The 24,946-nt window shown below is 42.6% G+C and overlaps 1 protein-coding gene across 2 annotated transcripts in view; it reads left to right on the top strand.

The window, feature by feature from the left end:
* clpb (ClpB family mitochondrial disaggregase) overlaps positions 1-24,946 on the top strand; it is a 114,290-nt gene that overhangs the window by 22,193 nt on the left and 67,151 nt on the right. For both annotated transcript variants that reach the window (XM_084335745.1, XM_084335744.1), the window contains exon 6: positions 20,097-20,194. In XM_084335745.1, the coding sequence (XP_084191871.1) occupies positions 20,097-20,194 (98 nt within the window). The remainder of the gene's footprint in view (positions 1-20,096; positions 20,195-24,946) is intronic.

The following is a 24,946-nucleotide window of genomic DNA, read 5'->3' as shown; positions in this document are numbered from 1 at the left end:
GCCATAATCACCACGATACCGAAGGAAGGGAAGGATAGAGAATTATGTAGTAGTTTCAGACCTGTGTCCATACTCAACGTGGATTACAAGATGTATACATCGATAATATCAAAGAGATTTGAGACGTTTATGCCAGACATTATAGATGAAGATCAAACTGGATTTATTAAAGGGAGACAGACACAGGACAACGTGAGAAAGACATTACACATAGTAGAGGAGATACAAAAACAAGGTGGTAGCGCGGTACTGATTAGCCTAGATGCAGAAAAAGCATTCGACAGTGTGAGCTGGACATTTTTATATAAAACATTGATGAGGTTCGGACTGAACGGGAGGGCGATGAAAATGATCAAGGCGCTATATCAAGAACCGACAGCGAGGGTTAAGGTGAATGGCAGCTTGACGGATAGAATCAGATTAGAGAGGGCTACCAGACAGGGATGTTGTCTCTCACCGACGCTCTTCGCCGTTTTCATAGAACCACTGGCACAACTGATCAGACAGACCGAGGACATTAAGGGAGTAAGGATAAAGGGAACGGAATATATACTAGGCCTATTTGCGGACGACGTGATAGTATACATAAGGCAACCAGACAAGAGCTTCCCGGCACTGATGGATCTACTGAAGGAATATGGCCACTACTCAGGATACAAACTAAACGTGACAAAGACACAGACCTTAGCATGGAACTATACCCCAACGACGGAAATTAGGGAACAGTACGGGATAAGATGGGACATGGACAAGATTAAATACTTAGGGGTGAACATCACGAGAGGGGTGGAGAAACTGTTTGAGGCGAACTATACACAGATAAATCAGAACATCAAGAGAGACTTAGAGAGATGGACAGTAATGCCCTTGGACTTCAATTCAAGAATAGAGGTCATTAAAATGAACATACTATCAAGGTTACTGTACCTATTCCAGTCACTACCGATACAAATACCACAGAATCAATTCAGGGAGTGGGACAGACTGATATCGAGGTTCATATGGGCGGGGAGAAGACCACGGGTCAGATATAAAACACTACAACTACCAAAGGAAGAGGGAGGCAGGGCTCCAGACTAACTTTTTTCACCACCGTCCCAGAACCGTCCCGAAATACAGTTTTAACCGTCCCAAAGTGAATGTAAACCGTCCCATTTTTTTTTTATATATATATAATATATCAACGTCAATTTGATCATATGGGGACATATTTTGTGCTGATAATGGCACAGAGGGTGAGACCAACTGTGTACCGTACCTTTTGATTATTGTAAGCACAAAGATAATAAGCAGCTATAACTAGAACGTGTCGATAATATACAGTTCCAATAATAATAATAATAGATCAAATTTATATAGCGCCTTTCATAGAACCCAAGGTCGCTTCACAATCGGGACAAAAAATAGGGCTAGGGAAATAGGGGGGAAAAAGGGGATGAGGGAAGGTTAGGGATAATGGATAATGGACCTAATCTAATCTAAACTAACTGATGGGGAAAAGCCTTGGTCAAAAGGTGTGTTTTTAGAGCAGTTTTGAAGGTGTCCAGGGTTGGGGCGTTGCGGATAACATTACACTTCTGTTATTTAAATGTGTCCTTACATAAGAGTCAGGGGTTGTATTGTTGGATGCAGTTCCCTGTTGGTCAGTGTGTGTCTGTTCTCCATCTTCTTCTGCTGTGTTTATCCTCTTCAAATAGCGCAGCATATTTGCGGTGCTCTCTTCACTGAGAGGATGCCAGTATAGCGTTTATTTTTATTTTTATAACATTCTGATATTTTCACGGTTCTTGTATAGTGGTCTCGTGCGACTGTCAACTATAATAAATATGGGCTGTTATAAATTGTGTGAATAGTTGTTGTGAGTGTTCGCACTATGTTTCAATATAATCCGTTTTACCATTCATTCATTATAAACACAGACGTAAGGTGTCCACCGCGCGTCCACCGTGTCCACCATGCTTTTTTTAAAGCTCCGGCCAAAATGCATGGTGACGTGTTGACCAATTTCGGAGGGGGATCCCAATGATATATCAATAAAAATGTACCGTCAGTTCATGTCCAAGGGATTATGTTCACGCACACAGCAAGTATCACCAGTTCCTGGCATTTTTTAACCTCTTTCTTTTTCGATGTCGAGATAAATTTGGGGCTGCTGCAGCGCGACCTGTGGTTTGCTGATCAGAATGGTGGGCGGGAGCTTGATGCTGGATTAGCGTATAGCTGCGTTGGGATGGCGGAGATAGTCATTGGATTCGTCAAATCACGCAACGTTTAGACTTCAGTGAACCCCACATGATAATGTTGCCGTCTCTCTGTCAACTAAGTCGGCACGAGACACGCACCGTTTGACAGCAATATGTGCGCGCACTGACAGTCGGCTAATTGACATTTCCTGTGAAAAAAAGAAAAAATCCTCTTCGTCCCGTTTGTGTCCCGGCAATGATTTCTGTTCGTCCCAAATCAATATTTGATCGTCCCCGGAACGACGGGACATCGTTAGTCTCGAGCCCTGGAGGGAGGGATGGCAGTACCCAGCCTACAAGATTATTACTATGCAGCACAACTGAGAGCAGTGACGTGCTGGTGTAACGACAGATATGGGGCAAGATGGAAAGACATTGAAAAAGAAGGGGAGGGATACAAGGTACAAGCTCTGGTGGGAGATAGGGAACTATTCAAAGAAAAAGAGGGACTGTTAGATCCTATCACCAAATGCACCTTGACCATATGGAGCAGAGTAGTAAAAACACACAAATTAGAGAAGCAGTCAGGGGTTCTGAGATGGATAGCACATGACAAGAGATTCAAACCAGGGAGGCTGGACCATGGATTCAGAAGGTGGGAGAGGGGGGGGGGGGGGGCAACAGCGATATGCAAAATGATAGAGAAGGGGGAAATGCAGACACTACAAAAATTAAAGGAGAAATTTGGACTAGAAAACAGGGACCACTTCAGATATCTACAGGTTAGAGACTACTACAACAAAGAAATAAGGGGGGCCAAAGACGAAGAACAGAATGGAATAATAAAGATGATAGTATGGGCATACGAAGGGGGGCAAGGAAGAGTAATATCAGCAATATACCGGGCTATAATGAACAGCAAGGGACACACGACCGATTACATAAGGGAGAAATGGGAGAGAGAGCAAGAGATAGAAATAACAGGGAAGGAATGGGGGAACATATGCGAGGTGCAACATTCAACAACAGGATTGAGGATATGGAAAGAGTTTGGATGGAAAAACATAATCAGATTCTTTATAACCCCAGAGCTGAAGGGAAAATATGCACCAACACAAAGAGCATGCTGGAGGATGTGTGGGAAGGAGGGGGCAAACTACACGCACATATTCTGGGGATGTCAGAAGCTGAAGGGGTATTGGGAGGAGATAGGGGAGGCAATGATCAGAATATTAGGATACGGGTTACCACAAACAGGACTGGTGCTCTACTTAGGAGACCTGACACACAAGGGAATACAAGGGGGGGACAAATATTTAATAAAGATAATGTTGATAGCGGCCAGAAAAGCAATAACGAGACTGTGGTACAAGGAAGACCCACGACAATAGCACAATGGGTAGGAATAGTGGAAGAGATACAGGATATGGAGAGGATAACACACATGCTGAGGTTACAGGAAGAGAAATTTGGAGAAAAATGGGGAAAGTGGGAGGATTACAAGGGGAACGAAAACGACATCACAGAGGAAGAACCAAATACACCACAAGAGGGCGAAGGGTAAAGGAGGAAAGAGGTTCAAAGAGGGTCTCTGAACCCATGTCACACACTTAATGTTTTCTAATTTTATTTTTGTTTAACACTTTAGTTGCCAAAGGACGAGTTTAGGCGTCCTTCCCCGCCATGCTCAAGTTGCCGAAGACGCCGTAACTCGTCTTTGATATCAATATTTCAAAAATCTGTGATTGGAATCATATTTCCTTTCCGGGGCCCTGAGACACAAGTGTGATCTCCTCTCAATCCTCTAGCGGTTCAAGACCGCCATCTGGTTGCCGATCGGCAGATCGAAAAAACGGATGTTACCTTTAACCCGGCAGGCAGGGAACAAAATAAGTACCAGCCAACCGCCAATGGCTGGTAAAAAATCTGCCTGGCTGGTAGTTTTTAAAATCTACCAGCCAAATGGCTGGTAAGTCAAAAAGTTAAGTTTGTTCCCTGAGAGCAGAGCTACACAGCAGTGCGCCTATTTTGCGAGCCGAAATAAGTCTGTGGTTTTTTCTTCTTCTCACAACGGGTCAAATGCATCTAACATGCATTGCATCGTCGCCATTCCTTTATGCCCACATCGCCCGAAATGAACGTTATGTTAGCGTAAGCTAACAAGCTAATCCTGATCAGCGGCAGAGCCATAGAGAACAGCAGACAGTGTGGACTGGGGAAAGGGAAATGGGGGGGGGGCACTCTCCCTTTCTCTGTGTGTGTCCGTGCGTTTGGAAAGACGATGAAGTCACTAGTCAGGACTCAGGAGAGGAGTATATTGTAGTAAACTGAGGATTACTGAGGATGCACAGATGATGTTGATATTCAAATATAAAAAGGTTTCGAGAGGAGTGGAAGTTTGAAGACAGACTAGACTACAATATGATGCGGGGGTGGTGAGTTGAAACAGTGTGTGTGTCCCCGACCCCACTTCTATGTTTCAATAAATTATTTGCATTTAAAACTATTAACGCTGACTCATTCCTTCAGTCCACTCAAAATTATGCTAATATTCCTTATGTTGTTTATGATATTAATTGAAAATAGCATATGAGAGTATTATATAGTAATAATAACACATGGCGATATACTAAAAAGCTATTTTAAATTTTTGGCTGGTAAAAAATCTGCCTGGCTGGTAGTTTTTAAAATCTACCAGCCAAATGGCTGGCAAGTCAAAAAGTTAATTTTGTTCCCTGCCGGCAGGACTCACTCCATATGTGGTCCGGACACTCGCTAATGTTAGAGAGACTCAGTCTTCACACAGTGAACATCGATCGCTGCAAATAACTCGAAAAAACAACATGATTTGGACGTATATATTATTATACAACCTGGAAATGGACCGGGTATTTCAACATCCCATAATGGAAAACTGTCTACCCCACGCTGATCGGCCAACGGCCCGCGGAGACTGGGGTGAGTTTTAGCGTGTAATATTACCGTGTTCGACACTAACTGCTATGATGAACATTTGACCCACATTAGATGAATGGTATAACGCTGCCCACGGAATTATAAACGCCCCCTCGCCCATCCGGTCAACATCAGATGACGTGTAGTAACTTCCAGAAGTCCGTCCAGTTGGATTTTTTTATATCGCGCCGATTGCTATCAAACTGTATTTGATCATCAATATAATACATTTGGGGCTATAAATCACGTTCTGGAGAAAGCTGCAGAAAGAGATGAAAACATACTTATACTTTAGATCATATTTTAGTATGAATATGTGAATGAAAAAGTTTAACGTTCATACACCCTGAACAATACATATAGGACATTGAATGGGCCCTAATAATGGCAATTTTTTTAGCAATAGAATTTAAAAAGTTATAGCCCTGCAAAGAAGGGGAACTTCTCCATAGACAAATAGAGCTGGCAAGGGATGGTATATCATGAATTTAGCCTTAGGCAATCAAAGTGTTAAGGTATGACAACTGTTTTATGTTTTTTATTTGCTTAAGTCAGTATTTTTTATTTTTCGTCTTTTGGGTATTACATTTTTTCTTTATTATTTATGTCTGTTTAATAGTGTTGAGGTTATTGTATATGTCGTGTTGTTTGTCTATAAATGTTTAATACAAATCTAAGTTTAAAAAATAAAATAAAAAAAAAATTCATTCTGGACCATTCTATGATAATCGTCTTTTACTGGAATATTCCAGAACGTTGATATTCGTCTGCCTATTTATGAATCGTTTTCAAATAGACGCTAGATGATCAATATTATACGTGCACGCAAGCACATTCGGGCCGCGCACGGATAATCGCCGTGTTCATTTCCTCTTCGACTTTTACAGTGAAACCGAAAGAGCCCATTTCACAAAACAGCCTATATCTTCATCAAAATTAGTCCGATTATCCTAACACTGATAACATATATTCCTTACCAGACATCAGATGGTATCCAACTGGTATATTCCAATTCCTGATCACCATTCGAAAAAATCGATAAGTGTATGGATCCAACGTGATACAGTAGTACACATGATTCCGCGGGGCTGAGAGGCTCCAGAATGAACTGTGGTAACCCCGGCTGGATCAGTGGACTGGAAAATGTGGAGTACCGGATTTTTTTCCCCATCCATTTTCATTGAGTCCATTCCAAAATCCCTTATGTCATCTGGGAGCCGATAGGGGGCGCTTTTTTCCACATATGATCGCCGGCGGCGCTCGGGTATACTCTGGTAGGCTCGCGTGATGCAATATGATTTCAGATCACAAAAAAAAATAAAAATCTGAGAAATCTTGTGAGTGGCTTTCAACATAACTATCGGAAACCCGAGATATCTCGTGTGTGGCAGTGAAAGTGTTAACTAACTTTAATAACAGTACATCTGCAAACAGTGCCAGTGTAGTTCAATGTTCAGTGCCAGTTAGGTAATGAGGTTTCTTTTTTCCAATTCAGTTCAGTTCAATGCAGTTCAACTGCCAGTGCAGTGCAATAACTAAATAATAATTAAATAGTTAAATAATACAAAATAATTATTTATTTAAAAGAAATCAGAAAAAAACTGTAAAATGTCATTTATTTCAAAGAGATGTCCTTTAAAGGTTCATGCTTCTCCCCATCTCTGGCTGACATCACCATTGTGATACATGATGGTTAGGCCGTTGTGTTTTCCTCAGTGAGGGATTCTCTTTTGTCGGTCAGCAGTGTTTTGTACTTGCTGAAGCTTCTCTCTGTATAATTATTTTTTTTAAGTTTAAATATCAACATTATCTGGCCATCCTCAGTAAATAGTTAATACTATCAAACTTGCCAAAGACCAGAGTTGGGACGGGCACCCGCGCACACACACACAGAAAGGGAGAAAGTCTGAGACTTGTTACGTGCGACACTAGTCCGTCTCGGAGTTGTCTCGGAATGGATTTGGTAGCTTTTTTCTGCACCTCCGTCGACCGTGCCGCACCACCTTTTTAAAATCTTTTTTATCAACTTTTTCTCCTTATTTTTCTATTTTTCTCCCATCCCAATTTCGTAATTCCAATTCTTCCCTCCCCTGTCTTGAACGTTGCTAGACTATGCCTCCCACTGGTCGGCTGTAGTGAGGATAGAAGCGAGGAGGCAGCCTGTCGCATCTTTTCACCAGACAGCTCGAACTCTCAGTGGCGAGGAGTAACGATACTTCCTGTTTCTGCTGTACAGGCGTCACCCAACTGACCTGTAGGAGTCGCTGTCCACAACGTCCAATCCCCACCCACCGGCTTTCCCACCCTCTAACACTGCCAATTGTGTTAGTATGACGGCCGGCGAAGCCGGTAGCAACGCCGAGAGCTGGGCTCGATACCAGTATCTCCTGCATTAGTGGCAAGCGCCTTGCCCACTGCGCCACTCAGCCGCCCTACCTTTTTAAAATCTTAGTGAAGATTGATTTATATGAAAACCGATTTATGTATAATTTAGCTAGCTCGCCAACGTTAGTGTGATAAAAGCAAACTTTAAAAAAAATACCCCGCCAAAGCAATGGTAGGGGAAACACTGCTGTTAGAGGCTGGTAGGTTATCACTGTCAGCATGCTGTTAGAGGCTGGTAGGTTATTACTGTCAGCATGCTGTTAGAGGCTGGTAGGTTATTACTGTCAGTGTCAGCATGCTGTTAGAGGCTGGTAGGTTATTACTGTCAACATGCTGTTAGAGGCTGGTAGGTTATTACAACATGCTGTTAGAGGCTGGTAGGTTATTACAACATGCTGTTATAGGCTGGTAGGTTATTACAACATGCTGTTAGAGGCTGGTAGGTTATTACAACATGCTGTTAGAGACTGGTAGGTTATTACTGTGAACATGCTACTAGAGCAGTGGTTCTCAAACTACGGGTCGCGGGTAGTTGACAATGGGGTCACGCATTGGCAAAAAAAAGATTCAAGAGAAAAGCAGACCCAACTCGGATCAAGTTTTCCACCTGGCAGCTGTGTGTATTTGCCATGTATCGCCCTTACATTAACGGAGGCCGACACACATATATTGAAATTCTTTATTCGGAATAACCCCTTGAGATGTAGCATCTCGTTTTTGATTGTGTATTCCAATTAGGGGTGGGACGATACATCGATCCAGATCGATATATCGATCTATTATCAATTATCAAATAGGATCGATGCAACGTAAAAAGATCGATTCATATTGCGATACTCTTATTTTGAAAATCCCCTCGTGAGCATATCCGCCCCCCGGCTGCAACAACAGTAGCTCAGCGCAGCTCAGCGTGTGTAGACGTTAGACAGGATTGCTTCAGAGTCCGCCTATTTTGCCCGAAATAAGTGCCTGTTGTTTTTTTCCCCACAAGGGGTCAAATGCATCTAACTATCTATCTTTCCAACCTCGCCATTCCTTTATGCCCACGTCGCGTTAAATACTGAAATTAACGTTGCGTTAGCGTGAGCTAACTAAGCTAAGCTGATAGAGAGAGAACAGCAGAGGTCCACTACTAGGGACTGGGAAGGAGGGGGGGTTACTGCATTCTCAAGATAGCCCCACTAACAGGATCTGGCCGGTACTGCACCTTCTGACTCCCAATATGCCTTTTCCAGCCAAAATACTGTGATAGGATATTAACACTTTAATCGCCGAAGACGCTGTTCAGCGTCTTTCCCCGCCATGCTTATTCTGCCGAAGACGCTGGACAGCGTCTTTGATATCAATATTTCAAAAATCTGTGATCGAAATCATATTTCTCCCCCGGAGACATGAGATGTACTGGTGAGCCCCTCTCAACTCTCTAACGGTTCAAGAGCGCCATCTGGTGGCCGATCGGCGGATCGCCCAGGGAAGAAACAGGAAGTGGAAGCTGGTGCTCATTTCAATTCGGTCCGATCACTCGCTAATAGTCCCAGGACTCGAGCTGATCACAACGGATAGTGATCCGTTACCAATAACTCGATAAACAACATGATTTGGACGTATATACTATTATACAACCTGGAAATGGATCGGATATTTCGACATCCCATAATAGAAAAAATTCTGTTCCACGCTCATCTCCCAACGCTACGAGGAAGCTACGGTGAGTTTCAGCGTTATTTGTTAATGTCTTCGATACCAACTGCTCTAATGATCATATGTGCCCCGACGCAACCAAACCCGATTTGATTCGCAAGGGGGAGGTGTCAGGAAATGAAGAAAATGTCTTGCTCTTCAGAAAATCCCAAAAAATCGAAATCTTGTTTTTTTTTACATCTTTGAAATGTCGTTAATGTGTTCCCTTATTTGCCCTTATTTGCAAACTTAAATACAACTTGTAAATTAGGTAATTATTGTTATATAGTTCCACAAGGATTTTCTCTCATGAGGAGAAAAACTACACGCGCGGGCTATCGCTGGGTGCGGCCTGTCCGGGTATCAAGTACTGGTACTTAAGAGGTGTTAAAAAACACACAGACACATTATTTAGCTCTCCTTTCTCAGAGAGAGAATAACAATGTTAATACACTATCTTAATGTTATAAGTTATAAGCAACGTAACGTGTGACAAACGCAGTGTCTAAATAAAAAAGATAAAAAAAGAGGCCTTGACGGCCGTTATAAAACGCATGTTTTAACTTAATTAAAAACCATTAAAACACAGTTAGAATTTTATGAGCGAACGAATTTCAGCAGTAGTAAGCCAGATAAACAAATGTATTAACGCGCCTCGTTAAATCCTCCGCTGTCTCCTCTCTCTCAGTGCTCCACTGTCCGGCTGGCTGTTCTGCCTGTCTGTCTGGCTACTCTGATCCAATCACATTCAGCGTTTCTCCCCCCCCCCCCCCACCCACAGTCTGCGAATCAGAGCAGAGTAGGGCGGGTTTTCACGGAATGGAAACAGTCTCTTTGCTTGTGAAGAGTGGCAGAAACGCTGCTACCACACTACAGAAGGTTAACCCTTTCACTGCCACACTACAGAAGGTTAACTTGATTGATTGATTGATTGAAAACTTTATTAACAGATTGCAGAATGGGTACAATACAGTACAGCTCAATACACACAATTGTTAAGGGGATGCAGACCAGAGAAAGACTTTCGTCTTGTTTACATCAGGGTCCCCCATTTTCAATTCATCGTAGAAAATAATGTTATGAATGCCCGAAAACATTTGTGATGTCACAGTATGATGTCATAATCAAACATTCTAGAACATTTGTGTATCTATTCAACAATTCTCTCACAGCTACAGAAGGTTAACCCTTTCACTGCCACACTACAGAAGGTTAACCTTTCACTACCACACTACAGAAGGTTAACCTTTCACTACAACACTACAGAAGGTTAACCTTTCACTACCACACTACAGAAGGTTAACCTTTCACTACCACACTACAGAAGGTTAACCTTTCACTACCACACTACAGAAGGTTAACTCTTTCACTACAACACCACAGAAGGTTAACCTTTCACTACCACACTACAGAAGGTTAACCTTTCACTACCACACTACAGAAGGTTAACTCTTTCACTACAACACTACAGAAGGTTAACCTTTCACTACCACACTACAGAAGGTTAACTCTTTCACTACAACACTACAGAAGGTTAACCTTTCACTACCACACTACAGAAGGTTAACCCTTTCACTACCACACTACAGAAGGTTAACCCTTTCACTACCACACTACAGAAGGTTAACCTTTCACTACCACACTACAGAAGGTTAACTCTCTCACTACAACACTACAGAAGGTTAACCTTTCACTACCACACTACAGAAGGTTAACCTTTCACTACCACACTACAGAAGGTTAACTCTTTCACTACAACACTACAGAAGGTTAACCTTTCACTACCACACTACAGAAGGTTAACCTTTCACTACCACACTACAGAAGGTTAACTCTTTCACTACAACACTACAGAAGGTTAACCTTTCACTACCACACTACAGAAGGTTAACCCTTTCACTACCACACTACAGAAGGTTAACCCTTTCACTACCACACTACAGAAGGTTAACCTTTCACTACAACACCACAGAAGGTTAACCTTTCACTACCACACTACAGAAGGTTAACCTTTCACTACCACACTACAGAAGGTTAACTCTTTCACTACCACACTACAGAAGGTTAACCTTTCACTACCACACTACAGAAGGTTAACTCTTTCACTACAACACCACAGAAGGTTAACCTTTCACTACCACACTACAGAAGGTTAACCTTTCACTACCACACTACAGAAGGTTAACTCTTTCACTACAACACTACAGAAGGTTAACCTTTCACTACCACACTACAGAAGGTTAACTCTTTCACTACAACACTACAGAAGGTTAACCTTTCACTACCACACTACAGAAGGTTAACCCTTTCACTACCACACTACAGAAGGTTAACCCTTTCACTACCACACTACAGAAGGTTAACCTTTCACTACCACACTACAGAAGGTTAACTCTCTCACTACAACACTACAGAAGGTTAACCTTTCACTACCACACTACAGAAGGTTAACCTTTCACTACCACACTACAGAAGGTTAACTCTTTCACTACAACACTACAGAAGGTTAACCTTTCACTACCACACTACAGAAGGTTAACCTTTCACTACCACACTACAGAAGGTTAACTCTTTCACTACAACACTACAGAAGGTTAACCTTTCACTACCACACTACAGAAGGTTAACCCTTTCACTACCACACTACAGAAGGTTAACCCTTTCACTACCACACTACAGAAGGTTAACCTTTCACTACAACACCACAGAAGGTTAACCTTTCACTACCACACTACAGAAGGTTAACCTTTCACTACCACACTACAGAAGGTTAACTCTTTCACTACAACACTACAGAAGGTTAACCTTTCACTACCACACTACAGAAGGTTAACCTTTCACTACCACACTACAGAAGGTTAACTCTTTCACTACAACACTACAGAAGGTTAACCTTTCACTACCACACTACAGAAGGTTAACCTTTCACTACAACACTACAGAAGGTTAACCTTTCACTACCACACTACAGAAGGTTAACCTTTCACTACCACACTACAGAAGGTTAACTCTTTCACTACAACACTACAGAAGGTTAACCTTTCACTACCACACTACAGAAGGTTAACCTTTCACTACCACACTACAGAAGGTTAACCCTTTCACTACCACACTACAGAAGGTTAACCTTTCACTACAACACCACAGAAGGTTAACCTTTCACTACCACACTACAGAAGGTTAACCTTTCACTACCACACTACAGAAGGTTAACTCTTTCACTACAACACTACAGAAGGTTAACCTTTCACTACCACACTACAGAAGGTTAACCTTTCACTACCACACTACAGAAGGTTAACTCTTTCACTACAACACTACAGAAGGTTAACCTTTCACTACCACACTACAGAAGGTTAACCTTTCACTACCACACTACAGAAGGTTAACCTTTCACTACCACACTACAGAAGGTTAACCTTTCACTACCACACTACAGAAGGTTATTATCATTTCTTGTTATCTGTCTCCGGAAACCTCACATTGGGGACGTAATGCAGACTTTTTTTTTTTAACCATTTACTGACGTTATTGTATACAGTTGCAGATGCTATTTATTTGTGTGGTGATTTAAATAGTCGTATTGCAGATCTGAAAGATTATGTGGAGGCAGATGACATCCCGCCTAGATCCGCTTTAGATCTGACTGTAAATAAACATGGACAATCCTTCATTGAATTTTTAAAAGACTCAAAATGCTGTGTAGTAAATGGGAGATTAAACGCTGACAAAGATAATTTCACTTCAATTTCTATAAAGGGGAGAGCTGTGGACTACATTGTAACTCCTCACGTTGACTTGAAATCATGCATTGAATTTAGTGTTTATACACCATCTGAACTTGTTGGCTCTGAAGGTGCAAATCTTATTGATATCCATTTTAAATATCTAAATAAATATAATAATATTAATAAAAATAATAAATATTTATTTAAATAAATAAATAAACTAGGCCCCAAAAAAACCCAGACAGTCCCAATGGAGATTGTATTGGATAACGGTGAATCATGTTTTGAAACTGAGCAGATTCTGAAAAAGTGGGAAACCGACTATAGTAGTCTGTATGCTTGTAGTAGTCACCCTTTATTTGATGATGGTTTCCTGACAGAAATATGTAAGTTAAAATGTGAGGCCGAACTTGGGATGAGCAATAGCCCTACAGGTTGTGAATTATTAAATAGTGACATTACGTTAGACGAGGTACAGAGTGTAGTGGACAGAGCGAAACTGAAGAAAGCTATGGGTATTGAGGAGTTGTCGAACGAGGTCCTTAAAACTCCCTATCTGCTGAATGTATTACACTGTTTATATCAAACTTGTTTTAACACAGGCACCATCCCCTCGATATGGAACAAGTCCATTATTAAGCCCATCCCCAAATCTGCAAAAGCTGACCCTAGAGTCCCACTAAATTACAGAGGTATTAGTTTGATTAGTACAGTTTATAAATTATACTCAAGTGGGCGGCTAGGTGGTGTAGTGGGCAAGGCACTCGCCACCTGTGTGGAGACGCTAGGATTCGCGTGTTCGAATCCAGCTCTCCACATTGTTTTCAGTTTAGCTGGTCGTCCGCAGTAATACACATTGGCCGTATTACGGGGAGGGAAAACTGAAGGGTGGGGATCGAACGTTGTGAACAAGCGACTCCTACAAGTCGGTTGGTGCGCCTGCGCAGTAAAATCAGGAAGTGTCGGGGGCAGCGTGAGCCTCCCACGCGTTACTCCTCGACACTGAGAGATCGAGCTGCGCAGGTGAAAAGATGCGACTGCTGTTACCTCAAGTACCGGAGGGGACTTGTGCTATGTATGACTTAGTCCACATTGCAGCCGGCTTGTGGGAGGCAAGAAACAGCGTTCGTGACAGGGGAGGGTTGAATTGGATGATACGAAATTGGGATGGGAGAAAATATAGAAAAATGGGAAAAAAAGTGGATCAAAAAAAAAATTATACTCAAGTGTTCTTAATAATAGATTAAATAAATACTTAGAATATAATGAAATGTTGGTGGATGAGCAGAATGGGTTTAGGGCTAAGAGAGCTTGTATTGATCATGTTTTTGTTTTATCATCGGTGGTGAGAGCCAGATTGGACGAGGGCAAGAATACATTTGTTTGTTTTGTTGACTTTAAAAAAGCCTTTGACTGGATTAATAGAGAGCTTTTGGACTATAAATTAATCTGTTCTGGTATTGATGGACTATTTTATAAGGCTATCAAAAGCCTGTATAAGGCCCCATCTGCCTGTCTGCAGCTGAATGATGTTAGGACCGGCTGGTTCCCCACACCATTCGGTGTAAAACAGGGAGATGTGCTTTCTCCTACTTTATTCGCCCTTTATGTTAATGACCTGGCGCAAGAAATCAAGCAAGCCAATCTTGGTATTCCAATAGATAATATAATCCTAAGTATTTTATTGTACGCTGATGATATTGTTTTGTTTGCAGAAAATGAAGCACATTTACAAAACATGTTGAATATTATGAGTTCTTGGTGCATGAAATGGAGACTTGCGATTAACAGTGAAAAAACACAGATTATGCACTTTAGGAAAAAACACGAACAGCAGAGTAGTCATAAATTTCAATTTGGACCAACGCCCCTGATTTACACACATTCTTATAAATATCTTGGTTTCACCTTTAATGAGTACATGTGCTTCATAGAAGGAAGGAAAATGTCTGAGTCAGCAGGAAGGGCGCTAGGGGGCGTGTTGAGTAAAATGAAAGTGTGCACTGACCTTGGGTTTTCAACATATACACAATTATTTGATTCAATGGTGGGTTCTGTTTTGTTTTATGCTGCTGGAGTATGGGGTTTTGATGATGCTCCTGAATGTAATGCGATCCAGAACCGGGCCATAAGATACTTTTTAGGAGTCCATAAATACACACCAAAAGGGGCTATAGAAGGGGACATGGGGTGGGATTCTTGCTTGGTCAAGCAAAAAGGTGAAATGGTGAGGTTATGGAACCGCCTGGTCCAGCTGCCAAATGGCAGGGTGACTAAAAAGATTTTTAATTGGGACAGAGCACACGGTCATCCCTGGTCAAGAGAGATGTCTATGATTTTTTTCTTCTACTGACTTGAGTATGATTTTTATGAACAATTTGCAGTGTAAGGTTCACATAATTAAAACAAAATTATCAACAATCCATCAGGATAAGTGGAAGGTGGAGATTTTGAAAAAACCTAAACTTAGAAAATATATTGCAATTAAAAATGAGTATTTTACTGAACCTTATGTAATGTTAAACTTAAAGAGAAGACGGAGGTCTCTGTGTGCCCAGTTGAGGTCTGGCACCCTGCCATTGGCTGTGGAAGTGGGTAGATTCCAGGGTAAACCTGAGGAGGAGCGGTTGTGTGTTCTGTGTGATCTGGGAGTGGTGGAGGATGAATATCATTTTGTTTTTTATTGCCCTTTGTACACCACTTTGAGGAGGGCTTTATTTGAAAAAATTCAAATTGTAAACCCAGATTTGTTTTGGCAGTCTGAGAGCTGTATGTTGAGTTGTTTTTTTGTGGAGGACATCTTCGGTTTTGCAGGATTTTTGGAGAAGGCATGGCACCTGAGACAAAACACACTGTATCCTATATAATTGTATTTGAATTCACCTTGTTTTTCTGTTTATTTACATTGAGTACAGCTTGTGTTATATTACGTTTTATTGTATTTTCTTGTATTTTTCTTTTTTTTATGGCCATCTTGGTCTATGTCATTTGTTAAGTAATTGGTAAAGTATATTATTATATACTTATTGTTATGTGTCTTGTAAGCCCATATGGGCTGGGCATACACCTGTATGTAAGACACGAAAATAAAAAATATCAAATCAAATCAAACCAAACCACACTACAGAAGGTTAACCCTTTCACTACCACACTACAGAAGGTTAACCTTTACTTATAATACAGTCATTTAGCTTTTAGACTTACACGGCAAATACTTCAACTGCCACAACAACTTGCCACAAGACAGAGTCATTGCCATAACAAAAGAGCCTGATGCAAGGTGTTAATGTCCCCAGAGAGAGGGGGGCCATGAAATACAATGCATTCTGGGTAGGGTTGTAGTTGATTAAATCACAGGTGTGAACCTCTCCACAAGTTCGAAGACCATTCATCTCTGAATGCGTTTACTGATATCACCATGATTTATAGGATGTAGCTTGCAAAATATCCCACCAAAATGTTCAAGTGATGGCTTATTTTTAAGGTATGAATCTGTACTTTCACAATATGTAAAAAAAATTTAATTGGGCCTTACCTGAACAAGTCCCGCGCCCCCATGCCCAGTCACATATCACCCACACTAGATGAATGATATAACGTTGCCCACGGAATTATAAACGACCCCCCCCCCCCCCCCATCCGGTCAACATCAGATCATACGTAGTAACTCCTAGAAGCACGTACAGTTGACATTTTTTATCTCGCACAGATTCCTACCAAACTGTATTTGACCATCAATATAATGCATTTAGGGCTATAAATCAAGTTCTGGAGAAAGCTGCAGAAAACGATAAAAACATACTTATACTTTAGACCGTATTTTAGTATGAATATGTGAATGAAAAAGTATAACGTTGCTACACCCTGAACAATAGATATAGGACGTTGAATGGGCCATAGTAATGTCAATTTAGCAATACAATTTAAAAAGTTATAGCCCTGCAAAGAAGGGGAACTTCTCCATGTTAAATAGGGCTGGCGAGGGATGGTAAATTATGAATTTAACCCCGGCGATCAAAGTGTTAATATCTGAAAAAAATTAAAAACGAACCAAAAACAGTGAACAGGAGGTCTATTTGTATTAAAAACAATAGATTGTTTTTCATTTAAATGTCTGGAAGAGATCAAAAATAAAAATGTCAAATGATATTTCCATTGCCTTTTTTTGTTGTTGATTTAAATGTTACTGATTGTGTTAAATGGGCATATAATATCCAGGGTTCGTACGGGTGCTGGAAATCCTTGAAAATGCTTGTATTTCAATGTGCTGTTTTCAAGGTTTTAAATGTGCTTGAATTGTGTATAAAGTGCTGGAAAGTTATTGAAATTGTAATTGCACTTTATACTTTAATAATAAATCGCTATCTGACTGAATAGTTTGGTTTTTAGACAAAGAAATAAAATAAGTCGGAGCGACTCGCGAGCCTATTTTGCGTTCGCCTTTCATGCAAAATTAAATGTGGCTCGGCCCCACCCCGTAGTGTTTTTACCTGTGCCATCTGAGAACAGCGCGCGCGCGTGTGTGTGGCCAAAATGCCGGGAGGCTGCCGTTTTAATGAGCTCTGGCTCGGAGATATCAAATATAATTCAGAGGAGAACATCCTCGAGTAGCCGTGTGCAAAATATGCAGAAAGGACTTGAAGATTTGTACCATGGGGATTGGGGGAGTCTGCACGTTCGAGCCACGTTGAAAGGTGAGCCACTGAGCCGTGGGTGTTATTAACGTGTCTCGGCCTGGCTCGCCAGGTAACTAAGTTCGAGACTACAAGTGCTCCACACCTGTCTCCGTAAATGTTTGTTATAAAAATACCACTTCAATAATCGAAATAGTCAAGTAACAGGCAAAATACACTAATGGAATTACAAACTCGTGTTTACCGGACTCTGTTTTTCACCGCAGTGTTGTAGCATGTAACGTTAGGCAAATCAACGTTAGCTAATTTCCTTTCATGTATTTCAAAACACGAAAACTTGTGTATTGAAATGGTATTTTATTTTTATAACGGAACATTTACGGAGACTGGTGTGGAACTGGTGTGGAGCAGTTGTAGTCTGGAACGCAGTAACGTACTGTCTACCTGTATGTCGTGTATGTCATAAATGTTATGATGAATTGAAAATGGCGGACCCTGATGTAAACAAGACGAAAGTATTTCTCTGGTCTGCATCCCCTTAACAATTGTGTGTATTGAGCCATAGTGTATTGTACCCATTCTGCAATCTGTTAATGACGTTTTCAATCAAACGTGACGAGCCAGGCCAATTTTAGCATGTTTATTTATGGAATATGCAATCTAACAGCTAACGTGACCTTTACAGTTAATTACATGGATAATAATGTTAAGGTAGTTGGTTCATTCCAGGCCATCATTAGGCTCAGTCTAAAATTCATAGGCCGTAGCCTATAAATGAAAATGAAATATACATTTATAATATCATAATGATCCATTTAGATTAGATGTCAACATTAAACAATAAATACTCTTAAAGTTAAGTGCAACCAGTGAGATTAAATTAATAAAACACTTTGTTTTATTTATAACATGCTGCTCCTTTTTATTTAGGGAAGAAGCATCAAATTCTGATGAAAGCACGTCTAAATCCAGGTCCTGCATTAGTGGATTATTTCCAGCAGACAAGCAATGCATCAAGCAGCACAGCTACATCCACATCAACAACCAGCAGTGTAGTGAGAGCCAGAGCAGCCAGTGGAGGAGCTTGCAGTGGAGTTGCCCCTCTACCATCCCCAGGCTCATCCAAGAACCAGTCAACCAGCAACACCACAGGCACCATTAAATCATTTGTTACCTCTAATCCAACACTTCAAGCTGAAATATGCTGGGCAACAAAAGCTGTAACCAGCCACTATTCCTACCATTCATGTAATGACATGGGGGCCATGTTTCAAACAATGTTTCCTGACAGTGAGATAGCAAAGCAATTTACTTGTGGGGAGAATAAAGTGGCATACCTCACCACATTTGGGATAGCTCCTCATTTCTCTTCCCTGAAAACTTTATTAACAGATTGCAGAATGGGTACAATACAGTACGGCTCAATACACACAATTATTAAGGGGATGCAGACCAGAGCAATACTTTCGTCTTGTTTACATCAGGGTCCCCCATGTTCAATTCATCATGACATTTATGACGTACACGACATACTGCATAACACATCGGCTCAGCCAGGTTATATATGATGCCAAGTCTACATAATTTTGGTTGTTTAGCACAATAACATCTGATTTAATGTGATGGAAGAAGTGAAATAATCATTTTGAGTAAATATTTAATTTACCACAGCCGCATAAGATGCTGGAAAATCTTGAAAATGCACCTTGAAAATGCTTGAAAAGTGCTTGCATTTTGCCTTGGAAAAGGTGTACAAACCCTGAATATCGTCTCATATCGATCGCAGGCACCTGAATCGAATCGTATCGTGGCAGACTTTGTGATATCGGAAAATATCGTATCGTTGTCCAAAGAATCGATATCGTATTGTATCGTGATGAAACTGGTGATTCCCACCCCTAATTCCAATACACATCTTACTACTGTACATCCTGCACATGTAATCGCGGAGGCCACGTCTGGTCTTTTGTGAGTCAATGTGTACTCGGATATTTGTGATCGGCTAAACTAAATCACTTCCAGTCCACTTGATTCATTTAGGTATTGTAACCTGGACACTTGCAATGGATTATGTTTGTTGTCAGAAGCGGTGCCGGTTGGCTGTGTGTTCCAAATGCTGGCAAAAGAAAGGTGGAATCTTTAAATTAATTGTGTTTTTGCTAGATATTTTATTGGTTTTTGCTACCGGGGCAGTCCGGTAGAGAGGAAGTATGGGAGATAGAGGGGGGGAAGACATTCGGCAAAGGTCGCCGGGTCCGGGAGTCTAACCCGGGACGGCCGCGTTGCACCGCAGCGCTGTACATGGTGAGCCACCCTGGCGCCCCGAAAGGTGGAATCTTTAGCGACACCAGCACTACTAAAACGAAACCGAGTAAAAGACAAGTAAATGATCAACATGTCAACATTCTGTTAGAGGCTGGTAGGTTATTACTGTCAACATGCTGCTAGAGGCTGGTAGGTAATCACTGGTCTACTTGTTACACACACAATATACAAAAACATAATTATTTTCATTTAATTTGTGTGTGTAGGTGCTAAACCCATGCAGACCAATGGTCAGGGTCACACATCACGAGCCTACGCCAAAGATGGAGAACTGAACACACTGCTGAAGGAATGGGAGGGCAAGGTAACGAAGGTTATCCTATAACCCTAGTTACATGAGTTCTTGTGAGCGTTCTGCTCTGCTGGACAATCATCATACTTATTGTATTCACTGAAAGCTATTTTCCACATGCACCTTCATTTACCCGGCCACGCCCATTTCCGGTTATGTATATAAGCATGGAGCATGGCCGTACTCATCCTTCCCGAGTCGTGAGAGCAGAACGCTCACAAGAACTCATGTAACTAGGGTTATAGGATAACCTTCGTTACATTTAGTTCTTGCTTAGCGTTCTGCTCTGCTGGACAACAGGAGCGGAGCAGGATGCGAAGGGCCTGACAAATGTACCTGCTGAGGTCCCCTTTACAACCATCAGAACACTGGGGAGGGTCCGGGCCCCCACATCCGTCCTAGTGAGGAGTGGGGGGGGGACAGGACTGTGAAAAAAAAGGTGACTGCACCCAAAAAACACACAAGGTGAGTAGACTGGGGAAAAAAGGACCCGCGTATTCCGCTCGCTACAAGGGATATGTACGCGAAGCATATGTTCGTGTTACCGCTCCCACACCTCGCGGGGTCGGGGCCGTTGAACCCTGACTTTGCCTGCAAGGCGCCTGGCCAGCGAAGCCTTAGCGGCGGGGCGAGGAGGAGGTCCCAGCCCCATGGACCACTCAAGGGACAGGGCTTTCCGTCGAGTCCAGGAGCTAGGACCTGACCAAAGGGACCTGGTGAGGTCAACGAGGCCGTGGCATCGAGACCTCCCCAGGCGCTTGCGACACCACCGGGGGCGTCCGGTACACTGTGTATAATGTCAAAACCCCGACTCCGCCAGTGAACTGACTCTGCCACGAACCCTGACTGCCAGCAAGCCTGTATCTCGCAGGGTCGGGTTCAGAGAAAGTTTGACACAATTGGCAGACGTCATAATCCTGTGGGGGCATACTCTTGTGGGGTCGGGGTGTCGAACCCGGACTCTGCCACTGAGCTGACTCTGCCACCAGCATACCGGGGAGACAACCACCCAAAACAGAAGGTTGCTCCCTTAACCCAGGCCGACAGGTTCTTTAGCAAGAGCATGGCTCGACTTGTGCCTGGAGGACCGTGAACTACACAGGAGCGCTTAGCGATGGCCCACCCACAGAGCGGGGGGGGAGGAGCCCCTGTGGCGTCCGGTCCGCCCTGGCATTTCCCCCCGGAAACGCACAGGGCCCTTCGGGCTGACGGAACACATTGTACGAACAGAGCTCGCCTGTTACCCAGTGGAACACCGGGTCGGACTGATCTGGTCCGGCGCAACCAGGATGAGTCCCGGGTCCCCCACGCTGCCGCCCCTCTTAAAAAAAACGGTTATCGGCGGGGGTACCACAGGAGGTGCCACCGAGACGGACTGTAAAAAACAGCTCACAGTGGCCCACCCGTTGGGCGTGAAGCCCCCCTGTGACGCTTGATCTGCCCCGTCATTTCCTCCCCGAAATGCAGCGAGCCTTCGAGCTGGCAGATTCATTTTCACGAGCAGAGCTTGCCTGGTGCTCGGCAGAGATAAACTCCCTCCTGGCTGACCGCATAAACGCCGTTATGCTGTTCGGACAGACCAGGGCAAGCCGGTCCCTAACATGGCCATTTCAAATAAATATTTGAAAAACGCACAGGACCAGGCGCTGACATCGGTCCCTCAGGACCAAGTGCTGATATCGAAGAACAGGGAACAGAGCCTTAAATTATACCCATTCAAATGGGCTGTAACTGTCCCGGTTCGAAAAAGAAAAAAGAGAACAGTCTGCTTGGCCAGGGCTCGTAGCCGCGGCCCCGATAACAGCGCTAGGCTTGTAAAACCTGAGAATGGTGTTGGGCAAATTTCTAAAAAGAAACAACCCCAACCCATCATCTCTCCCCCCTATTCGGGTAAACCGGGGGGAGACCGGTCTTCGCAAGGATCCTCGACACAGGATTTATACACAGAGCCTGGAAAAAAACCACCCGTCATTACCTCCTCTCTCACGAGAGGGGAAGACGCCAGTTTATCCCGCAGAGACCTCATTCGACAACGTGAGTTGGGATCTGAACAACGCAGGCCCCAATTCATGGGCATACCCCTCGGGCCAATAAGAAAACTCAAAACCTGTGATGTTATTGTGGCAGGGGACCCCAGCCCCACTCTTCAATGAAGCAAGCTCACTTCATTTCTTTGAAAAGCCAAAACACGATAGCTAGCCACCAACTCTGGGTCTATGTTTGTTTAAAACGTGTCCACATGAGTCCCGCGGCTCCATAAGCAAGAATTGCCGCCCGCTATACTTCTACTTTATCGCGTAAAGTGAAAAACATACGAGGTGAAAAAAGGAGCAGTGTCTCTAGCCGTGTGTTGATTTACAAGCGAAAACATACGCAAGTGTGGAATAACTATATCCCCACCACCCCAAACTGTAATTACCCCCTCCCTGACAGACAGCCCATTGTCCCCCAATATCCAAGTTCTGTCTAAACCCGTCTAATCTTCAACCCCACCCCCCCTTCACCACCCCAAGCCCCCCCCCCCCAGAACAAACCACACAACATTTATCCCACACAAGCATATGCTCGCTTCATTGCTTTGAAAAGCCAAAACATGATAGCTAGTCACCAACCGTGGGCTCTGGGTCTACGTTTGTTAAAAACGTGTCCACATGAGTCCCCGCGGCTCCATTTCATAAGCAAGAATTGCCGCCCGCTATACTTTTACTTTACCAGTAAAAGGTAGTGGAGCCCTCATTGTCACTCCGTTCAAGGCATACACGAAACACATTAGTGAAAGGATTACACGTTGTTTCAACAAAAACCTACCACTCCCAAAGAGGGTCTTTTTATTTGAAAGAAAACATAGTTTTTGGTGGGTTAGGTGAAAGAAAAAGGGGAAGAGGGGTGGAGGGAGGGGGAACACAGCCCTGGCCACACCCATCACCTCCCGCCGCATGCGCCGTGTGTTCTCCCGGGGCCCGACTCTGCCAGCGGGGCATCAAAGAGGAACCCCCCCGCCTCCTCTGTCAGGGGTTCTCAACCTTTCTGCTGCCAAGGCACCCCTGTGTTCAATAAAATATTCCAGGGCACCACTACATACGATAAAGACTTTTCCGGTCCTGTCTTTTTTTGCTACAATGATGACAAAAGTGCTTGCTTTCAAAATAATGTTTATTTAAGAAACCGGGAAACACATTTGTGTGTATATGCAGGCTATATAATGCATTATTACATGGCGTTTTAACATTAGTCGAAATGCTTGATTGTGATTGGTCAATAGCGCTCGTCAGAGTCAAGTCAAGAGTTTTATTTGTCACGGCATACAAGTATACAATGAAATGCGGGTGGTCTTGCCCGCAACGATGTGCAATACAGTAGTAACAACATATAATAGAATCCAATAAAACAACATTGTGCAATAAACAGGTAACATAGTAGGGCATATCGATATTTGTAAAGAGGTCCATTATTACTCGATAACGGACCTCTGCCGAGCAATAATGACCGCTGTGCGCAGCTATAGCAATCAAGCCCACTGACACACACTGCATCAGTGCAGTCATGAAAGCTGCTCAGCATATGCACAGCTGCACTCAGTCATCAGTGCAATCAGACCACAGACCTGCCGGCGATGACAGCGCGGAGTGACAGAACAGAACTGCGTCTGCATTTGATCTCGTCTTGTCGATGCAGGAAAATGAATTAGGTATATTGTTAGTAAGTTAGCCATGTAATAAGCGGGATAATGTATAGCCTATACTCGGTCATTGTCGCAAAATAATTGACCTTCACTACGTTTAAAACACCTCGGCGTTCTAAACTCCGTGTCGGTCAATTATTTTGCGACAATGACCTCGTAACTATACATTATCCCTTACTTATTAACAGGTGTTTCAGGTCTAAATGGCTTAGTACTGTTGACATTACACTGCTTGTAGTAGTAAATAAAATTTCTTTAAATAAAATTACAGAAAATTATCACTAAAGTACTATCTGTTGCAGCTGCACACTTTTCCATAAAAATAGCATATTTGGAAAAGTGTGACCATTTCTCAAAAACTGAAAATCATGAATTTTTTACAAAAAAGGATCACCAAGTTACCATTTCTCAAAAAATATAAATAAATACAGAAAATAAGCACTTGTTCACTCAGTGGACATTTCTAGCTCAATGCGAGGTCTGCTGCTGCTGGCTAATAATACGGTCAATACGTGGGGAGATCTTTGACAAGGCAACACGCATGTCATCCTCAAGGCTCAAGGCTTGTTTTCAGAGCTGTCATGGATGAAAAGCCAGCTTCACACAGATATGTGGTGCTGAATGGTATCAACACCTTAACTGCTGCATCATGAGATACTTGGTACTCAGCACCACACTCTGAAACAAGCTCTCCAGGTGGTATCAGATGAGATTTCAATGAGTTCTTTTAAGAGTTTGGATGGAGATGTGTCAGGAAGCTTTGTCTCAATGTTGTCTGTAAAGGTTTTTTTTATCCAGAGTAACTTGGTGATCCTTTTCTGTGTTTTATTAAATAATGATTTTCAGATTTAGAGAAATGGTCAAACTTATCCAAATATGGTATTTTCATGGAAAACAGTGCAGCTGCAACAGATAGCACTTTAGTGATAATTTTCTGTAATCCAAAAAGAATTAAATGATTATTTAATTTTTTTAAATCTCAAGGCACCCCTGGCACCTCTCTGCGGCACCCCTGTTGAGAGCGGCTGCTCTATGTAATCCTCAGTTTCCATCGGATGCGATGGCAGGAGAGCGAGAGGGTC

Source organism: Notolepis coatsorum, assembly GCF_963971535.1.
Source record: "Notolepis coatsorum genome assembly, chromosome: 1".
NCBI classification, from domain to species: Eukaryota; Metazoa; Chordata; class Actinopteri; order Aulopiformes; family Paralepididae; genus Notolepis; species Notolepis coatsorum.
The sequence above is the reverse complement of the archived record's forward strand: the minus strand, read 5'-3'. Positions and strand labels throughout refer to the sequence as shown.